This window comes from Poromitra crassiceps, assembly GCF_964638095.1.
Source record: "Poromitra crassiceps genome assembly, chromosome: 13".
In the NCBI taxonomy this organism is placed as follows: Eukaryota; Metazoa; Chordata; class Actinopteri; order Beryciformes; family Melamphaidae; genus Poromitra; species Poromitra crassiceps.
The window spans coordinates 25,641,061-25,659,436 of NC_139644.1; the positions used below are offsets into that span (position 1 = coordinate 25,641,061).

Here is an 18,376-nt window from a genome sequence, read left to right on the forward strand (position 1 = left end):
TTTGTCCTGATTTCCAGTAGTCAAAACAAGTGGCATTTCACAGCTGGCTTGGCTACGCTCTAGCCAAAGACGATCTTTTACAGTGGAAACTAGTGAATCTAGGACAGCCCAAAGGTGGATTTAGGGCCAGATGTCTCCCGTTTGCTTCACAAATATAGATCTTTGATTTAGATTGTTTTGATTGACTGCATTAGGTGATGCTGGAGTATGAGTAGAAGATGAGGTTTCTAGCAGAGAGATGGGTCTTTTGCTGATTGACTAACATGGTATCCCAGTATATGGAGACCTCTTAAAGCTCAATGGGAAGCACAATCTACATGCATAATAATAATTGGTGTTAAACTAATACACTCCATACTCCAAACGCCTACTTTGTGCAAAGCCATATATTTTGCCTGATCTAAACTCCTGTTCCAGATTTGCCTTCCTCCCCATCTGTCAAAGGGACACGAGATGATTAATCATCCTCCTGACCTTTCCAGTCCTAAAGGGCTGCAGTCAAAACCTCCTCAGCTGAGTCCAACTTGAGAGACTGTGAGTCTGATTTGAATCTGAACCAAAAGCAAACACCAAAAAGAGGACTGAATGCAAGCTGAGATGGTGAACATGAGAATCATAGTCATGCTGTATTCAAGATAACTGATATTGTGGAGGAAAATTTCGATATTATGGCACGAGGCTGTAAACACTTATACATCCTATTTGGCACAAAATCTCTTTGACCCCCCCCCCCGCTATTTTTTATGCTTAGCTTGCTGTGCTACATAAAGAGTCCAGAAATGTGGAAATGCCTGGGTTGCTTAAGACTAGAATATTCATTGCTGTCTGTACTACTTTGAGTAGCTTGCTGTTGAACTTGTATAGAGCCGATAGATGAAGTACATGTGATATTTTTCACATACTGCAACACATTGGATTAGGATTACAATCAGGTCACTGATGTTGATCCTGTGAGTCAGACAGAAAACGTGGTGAGGAGACTGGACTTGAGACCAAGGCCAGATTCGATACTGCAGCCCCGTATTTCTGCTTGTCTGTCTGATTGAAGCCAGATAAAAAATGAAAAGCCACATTTTTTGCTCGTGTCTTAAGTCCTTTTTCATGGAAACCTCCCCAGTCCTCTCTACGGTCATTTTGCATCCCTCATAGTGTGTGTTAAAGGAATAGATCGCCCAAAAAAGAAAAATTCTGTCATCTACTCACAATCATGCCAAATGAAACACAGGTGAAATGTGTTAGTCCATATAACACAGGGAGGTTGCCAGCACTTGGCAGCCTTCTCCAAAATGACTAAACTCAATGACCTGATAGTTCCAAAACAAAAGCAGCCAAACAATCACACTGTGAATAGAAATACCTATATTAGACCTTATTTGTTGAAAATCAAATCGGCTGTAGTTAAGATTTGCACTAAATGATGGTGTAAATATAGGTATTTTTGGAACTCTGAAGGTCCCCACTGACTTCAGTCAGTGACTTTGGAGAAGGGCCCTATGGAGTTGTGCTGGCAACCTCTGTTATATGGACAAACCTGTCATGAGGGTGAGTAGAGATGACAGAATTTCCTTTTTGGGGTGAATATTCCTTGGAAGTTCAGTCGGCACCAGACCGTGGTCGGCACACAGGATGTTCAGCACAGGCTGTTGCAAATGGCTTGAAGGAAACGATTGTCTGCAGTATTTCAGCGTCCGTCACTGCCAATTTCTTTTAACCCAAACTCTTTTTTGAAATATATAAATGGTATGTCTGGGTTTATTGCCATGTTCTGCTGTCTATCCTGATTCCTCACCCCTCTGTCCAAGTATGAACGTATGCAACCTCAGCTTTCCAAACAGACTGCAAAGCAAGTCAATATTGGTCAAAGGGGATTGATTGCTAGCCTGAAAACAATACCGCCCCCATCTGGCTGTGTCAGGTTAATTGATTGCAGCACATAAGTACTACGTACTTCAGCAGAGGGGAGCTGGAGTTCTGCCCGGCTTTGCTGTCATCCTGCTCCATCTCTCACCTTTCTTCCCCCCTCCCCCCCAACAAGTTTTTTCCAACTCAGTACCTCAGCAACTACAGTACATAGGTGTTTTTCTATCAAACCGTGATATTTAAGGACTTTACAGTTTATCCAGGACCCTGCTTTGGTTTCTAACCAGTTCTCACAACTGTGTGAAGATGAGGGTGGGGGGTGAAACATGACCGGACTCTCCTCTGCTCATGCAACAGGGCTGGGGTCAAGTCACATTCAGTAAGGTCAATTCAGCAGGTGGAATGTTTTTTTGTTTTTTTTCAATGGCCATAAATTCAAGATATTGAAGAAATATGTACCTTCATCACAAGGCATTGACAAGTCAAATGAATTGCTTGAATTGAGCCTATGACCTAAGGTTATTTCTTCTGCTTTGTAAATGATAGCATATAGGCCTGCGGTTTGTTTTAAATAAGGACAAAGTTGATTTTGTTAGGTTGACACTGAAGAGTTTTGAAAATGGAGCCTGAGGGAAATTTAAGGGGTTAAAAGTCTTAACTAACCAGAAATAAATAAATAAAAATACTGTACACCTTTTGAACTAGGAGACAAAGCTTGAGAGTTAGGATGTTTTGGACTCTCCTCTCCAATGTAGAAAGAGTTTAGTTTGTGTCTTTGGCCATGAAAAACACTTGAATGGCTCCTGTTATATAGTTATGCTAAACATCTTTATGGGATTGGCAGATCTCTGCCATTTAATTAAAAGGTCTGAGTAAGTCTACTAAAAGTCAGGTTCATCCCATTTCCTTAGCTGTATAAACATCTGCTTGCAATGTTATTTTTTAATTATGATATAGTTCCTGTTATTACCTCTAAGAACTTTCTCTTTCATCACTTTTTGTTCATGTTTTTACTGACAAAATTGACGCTAGATATCGCAAGCTTATTAGTGTAGGATTTTTTAATAAATCAGGGATGTTTTGCACCATGCACTGGGTCGCTGGGTAGACATTAGATGAATTAAAAACAACATAGACTATTGAAATTAACGCTATTTTTATTTGTATGTCATTTGTTTTCAAATCAATCAGAAATTGTCTCTGTTACAAGGTAGAAATAAAACATAGAATTTGTATAATTCTGTCTGTTTTCCTTTGTGAATGTTGCAAATGTGACATTCACCATTACATTGTAACGTAACCTAAATACAACTAGGGCTGGGCGATATGGACCAAAAATCATATCTCAGTATTTTTAAGCTGAATGGCGATATCATACACAATATATATATCGGTATTTTCTACGAAGTGGGCTAAATGTTCGGTTGCAACTTGGTGCTTTCAAAAAATATTTACATTAGATTTTTTTTATAAATAAACTGACTAATGCAGACTTCAAATAAAACCAGGAAAAGACAACACTTATGCCATATTATGATGTCCATACATTGCCCAGCCCTAAATCCAACATTTCAGTCAATAGTAGAATGGGGAATCTGACAAAGGAATATAATGGCGCTGGTGTGTTAATTTGTACGTTTCCTGCCTCTCAGGGCTTCTTTTTTCCTTCTTTCTTTTTAGTGGAGGCTGCTGCTGTCTGTCAAACATTTCAGCTTGAGTCAGTGGCGTGGGTGGCCTCTTTATATAAGTGTATGTATATTATATTATTTTTTATTTATTACATGTCAACAGGTCCAGACAGTGCAGAGAGCCGCTTTGTCAAGCCAAAAAGTATTTGTGGGACAGGAAACTGTTCTCTCCATCCATGTCCCCATCCTTTCCTTTGCTCCTTCTATCTGTTTTAAGGGGATCTGGGTCTTTGCCGTCTATGGTCTTTGCAGAGTCTTTCTTTGCCCCTTTACTTGTCTTTTGTGTTTTTCTATCACTTGCTGGGAAATAAAGTATGACAGACTGTGTGTATAGTGAGACGTTTGCACAGGCAATGAGCCAAAACCCTTTTAGAACGTGCAGAATATAGCTTCACGGCCAATCTTGTCATCTGGTGACTCTTTGTTGCTGCCAGCGGTGCTGCAAATTGAAATACAGCCAGGCGATGCCCAAATTAATTTTAAAATCTATTATTTATTATTATTTGCTTTCATGCAGTTCTGCCACACACAAAAAAGAATCAGAACCAGAGCCAGTTTTACTGGCCTAGTAAGTTTGCTCATACAAGGAATTTGTAGGTCACATTTACTGTATTATCTGTAGTCCTAAACAAAGTATAGAAATTAAGAAATATGTCTAATTTACAAGTAGCGTATAAAAAGTATTATGTGAGTGTAAGTACTTTGTTTATGTTTACATACTACTTACTAAGAAGTATGTAAACATAAACAAAAGAGCAGTCATTTAGGAGGAAGGTCTCTTCCATACAAAAGTCTGAGTGAATGCATAGCAATTAGGAAGCTAAGGAAGAAGAGGAAAAGCTGTACACAAGTGGAATGGCATGAACAGATTGTAAATAGGTATAAATACATGATCTATGTCTACCCAGTCATATTATATGGTATTATCCTGTATGTAAGATAAGGTTACAGAGGTCAGGTTGTTGATGCTGGTCATCATCTTCCTAATCTACATCATAACTATTTCCAATATTTACAGCCGTTGCCCTGCGTTCAGCATCAGTTCGCATGGCAACACATTCAAGATCATTTCATTGTTGGTGCCGGCAGTGGAGTGAACGTCTGCCTCACTGGAGCTGCTTGGGTTCAGATGCAGTGGGAACAGCTGTTGATGAAAACTGATGTCACTGTTGTCTTTGTGTTTGTCTGTGCCTACTTTTTTTGGCCATAACTCAAGATGTAAATCATTTGTATTGTAACAAGAGGAGGGATGTTTTTCATTAATTAACTTTTAAACTTCCTTTTAAAACGCTGAAAAATAAATGTATATTACTTGATTTCTTGTCTTTTGTGGGCATCGTGCCCTGATGAAGACTACATAGTCTAAATGCCCATATATCAAAGGCTTTTTAACCTTTGCAACAAATAATCATAAGGGATGTTTTTCACTAAGTAACTTTCTTTTAAAATGACAAAAAACTAAGCTTACATTACTTGATATATCTTATGGCTGCCGGGGCCTAATAAGGCAGGCAGTTACCTTTTCCCAATGGTAAAACGGCCCCTGGGGAGGTGGTGTGTGTGTGTGTGTGGGGGGGGGGGGGGGGGGGGTTCGTCATCTTGATTTCCCACAGGCATTTCCACACACTGAAGCTGAGAACTGGTTCCTCCTCTCACAGCTCAGGGCCCCTGCCTGCCTGCCTGGCTGCTGTGAACACTACAGAACAGTTCCCTGGAAGCTGGAGCAAGCTCAACAGTCTGATTGTCTTTTTTTATATGGACACATTACTTTTGAAGTAGTTGATAGCTGTGTACGATGATAACACCACCACTAAAAAATTCACCTGCGAGTAGTGACTCCAGATGTCAACGTCTTCATGCTGTTAGGGGTGAAGAGCAGTATGGGGACTGCTCCAAAATTAGGTATGCGATGTAGGCAATCAGTGAGTTTGATAGTGATAAGGACATTCATCTGATGAGACTGTGACAAGTTATGTAAATATGTTATTCATCATCCTATATTAACAAGACTAAGAATGAGTAAACACTTAAAATGTCACCATTAACCCCACACTGATTATCTGACACACACTGACAGATGTCAAATACAGTCTTGTGGTTGGCAGGCTTCACACTGGTCAGGCAAAAACATTTGAATAATAATGAGCTCTCAGGTTACTGGCCATGAACACTTGAACCAATCCCAGCCCAGCCCAGTGACTGCAGGCCCTGCGGCATGTGTGCTGAACTCTGACAGGTATGATAGTTGATGTTTTGTATTTGTGGCGCCCCTTATTGGTTTGAGGTAAAAATGCCAGTATTATGTGAATGTGACTGCCATAGGGATGCACGATATATCGGCAATCATATCGCTATCGGCTGATGATGTTAGTCATTTTTAATACATTGGTATCAGTCCGATGATAAAAATAACAGCAATGTTAATATCTGTTATCGGTCTCGGCCAAAATGTTCATATTGAGACGAAACAATGCTGTAAATCTATGATTTGTGGGCTTATTACTTTTTCATTACTTTTTACTTTTTTGTTTTTCAGTATCTACATTTTATTATCTTAGACACTTGTTTTTATACAGATCATATATCGACATCTATAAATATCGGTTATCGACCATAACAGCAATGTTAATATTGGTCATTGTATCGGCCAAAATGTTCACATCAGTGCATCCCTAGACAATCCCTAGAGTCATATTTGATGCTGAAAATGCTTTAATAAAATAAAATAAAATGTCAGCAATTTCAAAATGAATCTGGGTCAATCAAGGTGGACTTTCATGGTCCAGTAGGTAAATATGTTAAACAAGCCTAGATTTGCATCCAGGTGTCTCACTGAGCTGGCTACTTCACGGAGCTCTGGAGGGGAGGGGGACCAATCCGCCCCTGATACTAGGGTAGAAGCTTGTCTCAGAGCCGGATCATAGGAGGGTCGCGGGAGCGCGCATAGCTCACCAAAATGTGTTCATACATACACCGCCACCCGGGTCCCCTCTAGATAACTCCCGAGTTCCAAGGCATGTCTTAATGCAGCTAATGTCAATGTCGTGTGGGAGATAACATGGCTTTTTAAACTTTGAACCTTTAACTAGGACAAAAACAGGATTTAAACCATGCATCTCCTCATTATTTAGCCCAGTGGTTCTCAAACATTTTCACAACAAGGACCCCTAAACTAAACAAATTATGAAATTAGACCACGGACCCCCATTTGATAAGATCTTATCGAAGGGTCCCCCTTCTGACAAGATTTTAAGCTTTTGTGATGACCCTCCCATTCTCCTGGCCCTGTCTTTTTTAGGAGTCTGGTGGGGTTAGGCTGATTGGGTGCACCTGTGCCCAGTACACGCAATGAGCTAAGAAGACCTTGAGCCCATTCAGTCTCTCTCCCTCCTCACTGATGCACCTTTGTTCTGATCTTTTGTTTTATGTAGTTTTTGTTGTCTAGTTATATTGCCTTAGTTTGAGTTAATAAATTGTTTTAACTTTTAACGTATGACTCCCCTCAATTGTTACTTCCTTGAGCCAGGTTGTTACACAGGAGAGGAGTCATACACCAAAGTAAAAGTTAAAACAATAATTTATTCACTAAAACTAAGGAAAATAACTAGACAACTCAAACTACATTAAACAAAATTAACATTAAACAAACTAACAGAACAAAATGTGAGGAGGGAGAGAGACCATTAAAATGGTCTGAAGGTCTTCAAGCCCATGAGTGCACTGGGCCCAGGTGCACCCAATCAGCCTAATGACCCCTTCAAGATAGATGTTTTATTAGGCTACAGAAAGTGTATGAAACCCGTGACCAAAATAGTCATTGTCTTACTTATGGATGGAATTCTAGTGAAAATAAATTATTACCCTTTTTGCTGGGGACCCCCTGGAACCCTGGGGGTCCCCAGGCCCCACTTTTGATAACCACCGATTTAACCTATTATAAAAGCTCTTTGCTTAACCGATGATCACTCTATAAATTAATTACCCATCCAAAAGTAATTTTAGGTGCTGAATTGCACTAATCCACATTGCTAATTACAATTTGAAGAAGACAACCACCAATCTTAATGATTGAATGGATAAATCAAAGTGTGTAGTTTACTACCCACCCTGGTTATTTAATTTATAGTAAAAACGCTTTAGATTTTTTTTTTGTACGATACTGCAGCAAGCAGTTTATGGTTTTGCTCTGATTGCCTCTATCTTAAAGTTAACTATTCATGTGAAAGAATGTGTGCACTGTCCAGCCGAGAAGAGGGTACTGTACCCTACTGGGGGGGGGGATACTCACCTCTGCTCTGCATCAACAATGTGAAGCCTAACATATGTGTACTCCCGCCCATAATTTCTCCAGCAAATCATAGTGCTGAAAATTATATACCGAGTTTTATGTGTGAAATTGACCTTGACCTGAGCGAATAGCAGAGCGTGTGGGCGTGGTCAGTGCGAGTTTGGTTGCGCTGTGGACATCGCTGCTCATCAACTTTTGGTAGCAGACGAGTCTCTAGAAAGGCTCAATGCTAAGCTAGCTAGCGATATAGCATAGCAAACAATATATTTAGCGTTAGCTCATTTCTGACTGTGGCGAATACCGTGAGTGTAATTGTTCTTATTGGGATTTACAATCGTTATCAAAACAACAAATTGTAGAGTTGAAGAACATACATCACATTAATTCGGCTGGCCGGGCTAGCTAACAAGACGGTGGAAAGCTATCCGGTTAGCTGGCTAAGCTAACGTTCCCTATCAAACCAAACCAAGAAACGGGAGCGAGAGGAAGCGAACAGCTTGCAATTAACTATCTGATCTGACGATAATTTCGTTAGCTACGAAAGACTCCCAGGTAGGTTTTCGCAAATTATGTCATTGCAAGTAACTATACCGTATTATGTTAGCGTATTGTTTGTATTCCTCGTAGATCCATTTCATCAACAAACTGATGCAGCTAGGTAGCTAACGTTAATCGTACCGTTAGCCTGCCCTCTCAGCTGATTACTGTGCATATTTTATAGCAAAGCTGTCTTGCTAAGCTAATGTGCTATGCTAATATAATTGGCTAACTACATTCATATGCCTACTGAATTAACGATATCATAATTCCTGATCTATTAAAAGCACAGTATAGGATGTGCCTGACGCGGGTTAAGGATGCTAACGTTAGCAATGGAGAAATAACGTTATGTCAGTTCTCCCGCGGACTTGATGCCAAACATAACTGCTGATATTAAGAGCTTACGCTAGTCATTGCTCACACAGATTAATTAGCTGGTAACATCATCATTATTACGTTGTGGTTGTTTGTTGTCATGATAATATTAAAGGTCATTGACCCCTGTGCTTTCAGCATGCTGATGGTGGGAGACGATGGACGGAGGCACTAGAATGAGTGTGAAGGAGCTGTGTGAGACTGATGATCTGGCTACCAGTCTGGTGCTGGACCCTCTGTTGGGCTTCAGCACCCACAAAATGAACATCACGTAGGTCACCGTTAAAGTCAAACGCTATGAATGCTATTACAATCCTATTAAAACCCTAAATGCCAAAGTTAAGTGGCATAGTAAGGCATACAATGTTGATTATGTCATATAATTTCTGTGGTTTACATGTGAACACACATTTTGTTCATGCGTTTGTTTTTCTGCATTAGCTGGTTGTAGTTTAGGTGGGCAATGTATCAGAATCAGCCTTATTGGCCAATTATGTACACACTGCACATACAAGGAATCTGACTTTGGTTTGCTTTGCTCTCAAAGTACTCACAGGGAAAAAAGAAAGATATGCACAAATTAAAACAGGCAAGGGTGCATTTAGACATTAGCAACAATTTACAGTGACTACTATGAATAAGTGTGGTGGAAAGTGTATTTTTAAATACGTATATGTGAAAGAATGTACATGTATAGTAAATGTGTAAATAAGCCACACAGGATTGTAAACAAAGGCTTATGCTGACACTAGACACTAGACAATATCATAGGGTATACTCAAGTGATGCGAACTAGTCACCTTTTTCATACCAAATAGGACTCCAAATGGAACTTCACCTGTAAAACAATGCTGATTTATTTTGCACATGATCTCACACATCTAAAAACTGCAAACCGTTTTGAAGGCAAATGACATCACTGGTCCACAACTTAAATCAACTGTCAATAGAGAGCCATAGTCCCTCTCCCTATACCAACCAGCTATGAAAAAATATGAATGGGGTGAATGGTGAGAGACAATTTGATGCCGTTTGAATTGTGCCATGAGGTACACATGTTTGTCAATTTAGATAACTTTGCAAGTCAAGAAAGTTAAAGACGGACGGACAAACCCGTCTTTATTGTCACACGACAACCCAACACACACATGCTGACGGTGGCCACCCTGGTCGGTGACATATAGTCTCTGCTTTTAACCCATCCAGGGTTGTCCTTCCTCCGGGGGTAGGCCAGGAGCAGTGGTCACAGCAGAAAGCCACAGTTTGACGTAAAACTGCTGCACTCTAAGTTATAAATCAGAAAGACTACACACAACAGCATAAGTGACGTCTCTCCTGCAGCCCATGTTTGTGTGACACATATTGTGCAAGATGTGAGATGTAGTTGATTGAGCGGTTTCATACAAAACTAAACATTATATTTCAGTTTAAGACAAGCTGCAGCTTTCTTGACATGCAAAGTCATCTTTAATTGACACAATTTACATGTGGCCCGACTTACTTCATGGCACAATTCAAACGGGATCAAAAAAAGTATTTTATCTCGCCGTTCGTCACCATTCATATTTTTTCCGCGGCTGGTAGCTGAAGCAGGAAGTAGGCAGTCACTTAATCTCTATAACTGTCAAACTAACTGAATGCCTGCAAAACTGTTTACAGTTTTCGGATATGTGTGAGATCATGTGCAAAAGTTCTCTTTAAGTTAATTATTTATTTAATTATTGTTTTCTGAGGGCAGTTTGTGTCTGCCCTGGTATCTGTCACCTTTTTCACTATCCATGAGCTTGCATCCCTGAAAACAGGCCATGGAGTGCATTTCTCCTTAAGTCTCTGGTTTGCTATTCTTGGAACTGTCGACTTTATTTGCTCCAATGGGCAGCTGTTTTTGCAGCAAATAAGTCTTAACTTATTTTTTTTACAACTCTCAGCCATTTGTGCACTACAGGTGTAGTGCAGAGCTCAGCAGTGATCAAAACGAGCAATATTTTTGGTTGATGTTATTTGCAGCAGTCCTGATGGAAAGGCGTTTTTTCAAGTGATCAGCAACACAGTGAAATACAGCAACAGTGGATGTATTGTGTTGTCATTCCAAGAGTGAACACACAGTTGTGCTTTTATGATACAATAAAATTGCATTGCAATGCCAGATATAACCATAGCTTTTGACACAGACACACCTTGTACTAATGCAGACTGTGTTCAGGCTGTTACATCTTGTTTCTGTCCTTATGTGGTATCCCCCTTTCTCTTCTCTTAGTCCCCCACCAGAGGTCCGGCGTTGGGGTAACCTCAAAGAGACTCTGTTGCGCTTCCAGCGTACGCATGACTTCCAGGCTACATTTGAAGCGCTGACGGTGGGGGAACTGGCTGGTGAATACTTCAATGGTTTGGGAAGCCATCGACAGGAGCTGCTGAGACAACATGTGGGTTTATATTTCCCTCTTTGTGAAATTTTTATATGCAATGTGCAATGTTATGTATGTAATGCATTGTAATGTATGTGCAATGTAATATTATTCGGTCCTAGTAGTGGGTATCAATCTGAAATAATTTTGCTCAACATAGTGCAGAAAATCACATTTAAAAACATGTTCACATAAAAAACAGATAGTAGTCAGCTGATTCTGTAGTTAAGTTTTGATGTCTCCCTCCTGCTATACCTGCATTAGTTTTACAGGCCTGTAGCAGTGATTCTAGAAGTTGTCTGTTGAGTTTGAGAACATGCATTCTAAACCATCCATGATGTCCACAGGTGTATCGCTACTTCAGTGCCTTCCTGTTGGACAGCGGTGTCAGGATAGAGTCCTGCGACAGATACTCCTCAGAGACCAACGGAGCGAAGATAACCTCTACAAGGCACTGGTAATCACTCACACTTTGTTAGCATCAAGTTTATCGAGGCAGCATAAAACCCAACATTTCACACATTGTTGAGAGTCCTGGACTGTGTGTCTCAAGGTCCTTACACATCAAGAGCGATGCGAATATACGGCACGAAATTGCGATGCGAGTTTTGACCCACCTGTCAATCACAGCCACAGATGTGTACACGTCGGAAGCGAATTTCTGAAAAATCGACCGTGGTTCGAAAAAATAAACACCGCAATAACGCTCCGCGAAACTTCGCCGTTGGTATGCACGGTTGCATTGAGGGATATAGGTTCGGAAAATATTATTGACGTGCGAATTAATCGCACGAAAAAAACGTGCTCGGTGTGTAAGGACCTTTAGAGTAGATATGTAGTCTTGCAGTAGCCATCTACGTCTTGAACACAACTCTCGAAAAGTGGTAAACACCCGCCCCCAAGACAGAAAAAAATGAAGAGGTGTGACAGACATATGAATTGACCAGCCGCGGTTCCTGTCGGCACAACCCGCAAATTGGACTTGTGATTCAGACCCTCCGTCGCTGGAAATGTGCTGATGTAAGACGTTGGGTCTGACCACGTGAGACTAGTAGATTTGTGACTCTTGAATTGCTGCACCACAGGTTTATAGGTGAGCGGGTGGAGGTTCTGCAGGGCTGCATAGCGGAGCTGAGCCTCGCCGACAGCGCTGTTCTGCAGGCAGGAGTGAACGATTTCAGCGTGATGTACTCAACACGCAAACGCTGCGCTCAGCTCTGGCTCGGGCCTGCTGCTTTCATTAACCATGGTGAGTCTATCTCCTACCTACATGGTACCCAGTATTGGACTACTTCAAACGAATTACAGGAACGTGTTATGAATCTGTTGCGTTTTACTGATTCATTTTATAACATTTTGCACTTGCTGTATACTGATCTCTTAATTCCAATATTAACACAATAAAGGCTCATAATAAAATAGAAAATAGCCTATGTAACCAGTCAAAACACTTATTGATGGACTCAAAGTTCAGAATGGGATAACAGAAAGATAAAAGTGTAGTAGACATACAGAAAGGTATTCAGCTTTTTTGACATGTCGGGGTGTTTTTCGTCTCACTGGAAAAAGTTTGAAGTGTCGTGGATGTAGCACAGCTTCATTTGGAATGTTTAGATTGGCACCGATTTCCATACTACAGATATTATTGAGGCTCCCCTCATAGTACACACATGCACCATCTTGTCCTGTAACTCTTAAGTTAGAAAGCTACTTTCCATCTTTACAGTAGACCGGCACTTCAGTGAAGTATTCAACCTGTTGACTTTTTGCATATTTCTTGTGCTAAAAAGTACATCAAAATACTATGCAACGAGTTATTTTTTTAAGGATTTATTTTTTGTCTTTAGTTCTTTTTTTTTATATATATATATATTCCCCCCCCCCCCGTTTTTTTAATCCCATTTTTATCCCCCATTAGTGCTAATTAATTAATTTATCTTGGTTGCTACTCCACCCTCTGCCGATCTGGGGAGAGCCGAAACTGGCTCCATGCTTCCTCCGAGACATGGGCAGTTAGCCAGCCGCTTCTTTTCACCTGACAGGGGAAGCTTCATCGGTAGGACATAGCACGTGGGAGGTTCACGCTAGGGATGTCAACGGTTAACCGTTAATCGATTAACCGTCGCTAACGTCGTTGTTCGGTTATTGCTGTCGGTCTATCAGTTAATATTAAAAAAAAAAAAAAAAAAAAATTTTTTTTTTTGGTCTATTTACTCAATGAGCTCATGCCCAAACAAGGCGTGTCTATTTAGATGCTGAAATGTTAATGCTTTTTGTGTTAGAAATTCTAACACAAAAATAATTTGTGTTGAAATGTTGATGCTTTTTGTTAATGCTTGTTAATGCTTTTTGTGTTAGAAATTCTAACACAAAAAGCATTAACATTTCATCATCTAAATAGACACGCCTTGTTTGGGCATGAGTTCATTGAGTAAATAGACAAAAAAAAAAAAAAAAAACATTTTTTTTTTTTTTTTTTTTTTAATATTAAAAAATTATGAATTAACCGATAGGTTAATCGATTATTAGCGTCGGTTAATCGAAAGTGAAATTAACCGAAAATTGACATCCCTAGTTCACGCTATTTCAACATATTCGAGGACATGCGGACGGGCACGCATTCCTTCAGCGTTCACAGCGTCCCAGGTGGGAATCGAACCCAGGACCTTCGAGCTGTGAGGCGACAGCGCTTACCACTGCCACCGTACCCCCTATTTTTTTTTGTCTTTCAAGTGGAAACTTGTGCTCCAGTATATGACATGTATTTAAAATATACAATTCCAAAAATAGAAAAGTCTTGTTTGTAAAGGCATTGACCCCACTTAGTTTGTTTTTTTTACCAGTGAGACAATGTCATAACATATTGCTCATTCTCGTGATTTTAGGGGGTACTATACAATGTGCTGCATAATGCTGCAGCACAGTGTGGAATACTGTGACACTTACGGATGACATTTGATTTCAGTTCCTGGGTCTTCAGAGAAAAATCAACTCATCCCTCCCTCACTGTATATGAAAGGAAGTCTAGAGAGTCTCTTTCTCCTCCGAGTTTAGTGAAGTTAATGAAGACATTTTTAAAGAAGAGATGCACTGAAGAGTACTTAGATAATTCTACCACACCTGGAGATCACTGCCTAGATTTTACAAAAAAGAAAAGAAAAAAATATATACATTTGAAGTTTTGAACTCATTTCGTAGCACAGGGTAATATGCAAAGAATCAAGCTGAGTTCATACTTATTTATAGCCGCTGTATGTATATGTCTCAGCAGAATAAACATAGCCGTAAATAACTGTCCTGTGTCTAATATGGTCACTTGGTGCTTTAAATTGTTAAATTCATTACATGAGCATTTGGCCAATTGCAAGTTATTGGATAAACCTAAGCAACTTCCTTTTCACAGACCATCTGTCATATGATTTGGTGTGTACTGAATTTGCAGAAGCACAAAAACATCCAGTGGAATTAGTGATCCAGTCAGATTTCTTTCGAGTTAATTCTTCCATCCATTCTTGCACAGAGGTCGGATTCTGACAAGATCATGTTTCAGGGTTAATCAGCTTAGCTCTTAGCGGTTGTGAAATCAGGCAAGCCAGATGATCAGCAAAATGGTATTGTATGATTTAAATTAATAACTTAATTTGATCTCTCCCTTTCTTGTATGATGTCTCTTTGCTTCTCGCTCTGGCTGGAAGACTGCAAACCCAACTGCAAGGTAATGAGCAGTATTCATTGATCTCATGTATGAGAGGTGGGACACTTACAGTACCACATAATTGACATTTAACCATCTTAAAAATGCTCACCTTGGTTGCATAATCTATTGAGGTTATTGTTGTATTGTTTTTTACAATATTTAAATTAATATTATAGATGTATGTCAATACAGAATTATAGTCTTGAAATAATTTCCTCACACTCTGTTTCCTCACCACTCTGTGTTGTAGTTGGTATTCCCATGAGCCAACAAACCTTTGTCTTTTGCTGTGTTTTTTCCTCCCACCCAGTTTGTCCCTGGTGAGAAGAATGGTGCTTGTGTTGAAGTGATCCGACCCATCTCACCTGGGGAGGAGATCACGTGTTACTATGGTGCCAGCTTTTTTGGGGAAGGAAATGAAATGTGTGAATGCTGCACCTGTGAGAGGTGTGTACAGAGTCGGATCCTCTTTTATCTAGCCATGTATTTGTTACAATCTTTTTTCTGCAAGCTTTTGCCTACTATACATAGTCAAGTATTATCTGATGCCGTTTTAGCTGGTTAAAGTATGATTTAACTTTTCTTATTATTCTAATTTTACCCATTCTGCAGGAGAGGAGAGGGCCACTTCAGACACAAAGGGAAGCAGCCTGAATGTGAAGAAACAAAGGACTCTTTGGGCCAAAAGTACCGTCTGAGGGAGAGATATCTGCGTCAAAACAGAGAGAAGGCACACTTTCCTGCAAGGCCTGCTATTCCAGGAATACACTCAGGTATGTTAAAAGGTAAACCGGTGCAAAATGTTCTCAGAAATTATCTTTGGATAGTCTCTTATTGGTAATAATTATACTAGTAATTGCTAGTATAGGAACAAAATAAATATAACAGCTAATATAGAGACACTACATTTAATAGGCCACGCCCATAGTTGGGGAAAACTCTCCATTCACCTCCATACACCAGCATCATTTCCCTTGAATTAAACATGGCTAAAAGCTGCTGTGTGGTGGGCTGTACAGACAACAAATGTAAAAAAAAAAATCACAAATTAAAGTTTTTTGTACTCTCGAGGTAAACAAGGAAGCCTTTGAGAAGAAAAATGTGGATATAGGCTGCAAGGTGAGAGGACTGAGCCAGTTCGTCTAAAACGGATGAGTTGCGTTCATGTGTGAAGGGTCTCCGGATATTTTGCTCTGTATTAACTGCCAGTAGGCTACAGGGTGCAAAAGTAATGTGAAATCTCACTGATTTGTTATCTAACATATGATGGCTCAGCATCAATCCACTATAACAACAATGTCATATCAGTCACTCAAACTAGTCTGAAAAGCATAGTTGCATTTCAGATTTTTAAATATGAAGTGAAATTAATAATATATTATCTTGTGTGACCCGGGTTCGAATCAGACCTGCGGTCCTTTGCCGCATGTCATCCCCTCTTTCTCCCCACCTTTCCTGTCTGCCTACTGTCCTATATAAACATAAATAAAGGCAAAATGCCCCAAAAATAATCTTAAAAAATATATAATAATAATAAAATATCTTACCTGGTGATTAATTGAAGTAGGCTAACTACTGGAAAAGTCAAAGTATTTCATGTCAGGCCACTGTGGGATCATTTATCCAGCTTGGAGTAACATGAATGAAAAGGGCATTGATGGAGGCCATTACGTTTGTTTTTTCAATGTACCTTCTCCTCTCTGTCGGAGACAGTGTGCTGAAATAAACTTGAAAACAGGAAAAACCTTGTCAGGCTGTACATATCTGTTCACATTTCCCTTATGACAGCCACTTTTGCCCGTTTATTAGCGATCCAGGTTTCCCCAATGGTGGGCGTGGCTTTCAAACTGTGACGCGCTCCGCAGTGTCTCTATAAACAGCCTCTGCAGACATGCAGTGCAGCGGCCCAAGTTCACGCATGATCACGAGAGGCAGAGAGCCCCCCCCCCCCACACACACACACACACACACACACACATACACAGACACAGATGAATATTAATGTCCACCTTCAAATCTTTTGTTTTTGTTTTTTGACAGCTCTACTTAGGACTGTAGCTATAATGAATATGGTTGCTTGTTTTTTGGTATTGGATTTTTTATTTTTTTATTTTACCAAACCTGTTATTCGACCAGGTAACCTCAATATGTGTATTAATCATACTGTATGCAGCAAGTACACTCTTAGCTTTATTTATACAACATTTTCTCTTTCTTACCTAATGGTACTGAAGGCAAGAGAAACTAAGTGTAGAGGGGTGACAGTCACCAGTATCATAACCATTGCTGCTTATGATTGTTTTATCATTTCCAGTAAGGAAGCTGCATAAGGTAGTGTTTTGTTCATTTGCGTTAGCATTGCACATAAATAGGTACTTTACGTTGTTTCTTTGTCAATCACAAGATCAGACAACACTGATATCTATTGTCTTTGAAAAGAAAATGAAAAAAATTAGCTTCCTGGATGATATATTGAGAGGTGGCAATAAGTGTATTTTTTAGTACTTAGTATTTTAATGGGATATGGTCAGTACATAATTAACAGCCATATACATGTTCCAGACAATAGAATTGTTAATATATGACAATTGAGCACTTGAGCTACAAATGGAAAATGGGTTGCATAATTTAGATTGTCATCATTGTTTTGTAATGTTGTCATTGTTTAAAAATCTTGGATTTTCCTGCACTTCTTATCAAGATGTTTACATTAGCAGAAAAAAATGTTTTTGTATTGAGTAGCCTAAGTTCTACTGTTTCTTTGTTCTTGTCTCCCATTCATAGCTATCCCCTCCAGGAATTCATTTACCCAGCAGATGAAGAGAAATGCCTTGATAAGCAGAAAATTGACTCAGACAAAGAAGTGGAGACAAGAGAAACACAGAAGATCAGGAAAGATCCCATTAAAATCCTCCACAGTCAAACCGTACTGGACAGTTCCACTTCTATCAGAAGTTACGCTGAGGGACCTTCGAATCAGAGTACGGCGCCACACAGTGGATTTCCTACTTCGTTGTAAGGACCCAAGAAGCAAAGAGAGGGCCTTGCTCCAACTGCTGGAAGAAGTGAAGCCACAAGAGAAAGTCTCAAATGAACTGCACATGACAAGTGAAGAAAATAATAGCAGTGCTAAAGCTATTGGTGAGGTCAACTTGAAGCCTTTCACTCTAAATTCCTCAGTGTCTTTTCATGAGAAAAGTAGCCCAGTGGTGAGTGGTGCACACCCTAGTGGGAAGTCCCTCCTCAAAGTGGTAGATGGACAGGCAGCTCACTCAAGGACCTCTTCAAGAACAAGGAGCATGGTTCACACCGTGCTCACACCTCCGACAGGGTCCAGTAAGACAGCTAACACTACAACGATGGCAAAGGTGAATTCCCCCAAACAAGGAAACATTGACAAAACAATCACAGATGACCATGAAAACAAGTGCATAAAAGTTGGTGATGGCGCCAAGGGCAACAGTGGTGTGTCTTGCATCACTGGCATGGCTCAAAACCCAGTGACTGAGCAAATCGAGCACAA

General features: G+C 40.0%; 1 protein-coding gene across 1 annotated transcript; it reads left to right on the plus strand.

Annotated features, from left to right (window-relative positions):
- Positions 1 to 8,268: 8,268 nt before the first annotated feature.
- kmt5c (lysine methyltransferase 5C) lies at positions 8,269 to 18,193 on the plus strand (the record flags this gene model as incomplete). The annotated part of the gene is made up of 8 exons (XM_083649999.1): positions 8,269 to 8,388; positions 8,890 to 9,022; positions 11,009 to 11,174; positions 11,504 to 11,613; positions 12,242 to 12,405; positions 14,852 to 14,871; positions 15,164 to 15,300; positions 18,109 to 18,193. Exons 2-8 carry the CDS (start codon positions 8,910 to 8,912, stop codon positions 18,191 to 18,193), a joined length of 795 nt encoding a protein of 264 aa, XP_083506125.1. The 5' UTR covers positions 8,269 to 8,388; positions 8,890 to 8,909.
- Between the last annotated feature and the right edge of the window lie 183 nt (positions 18,194 to 18,376).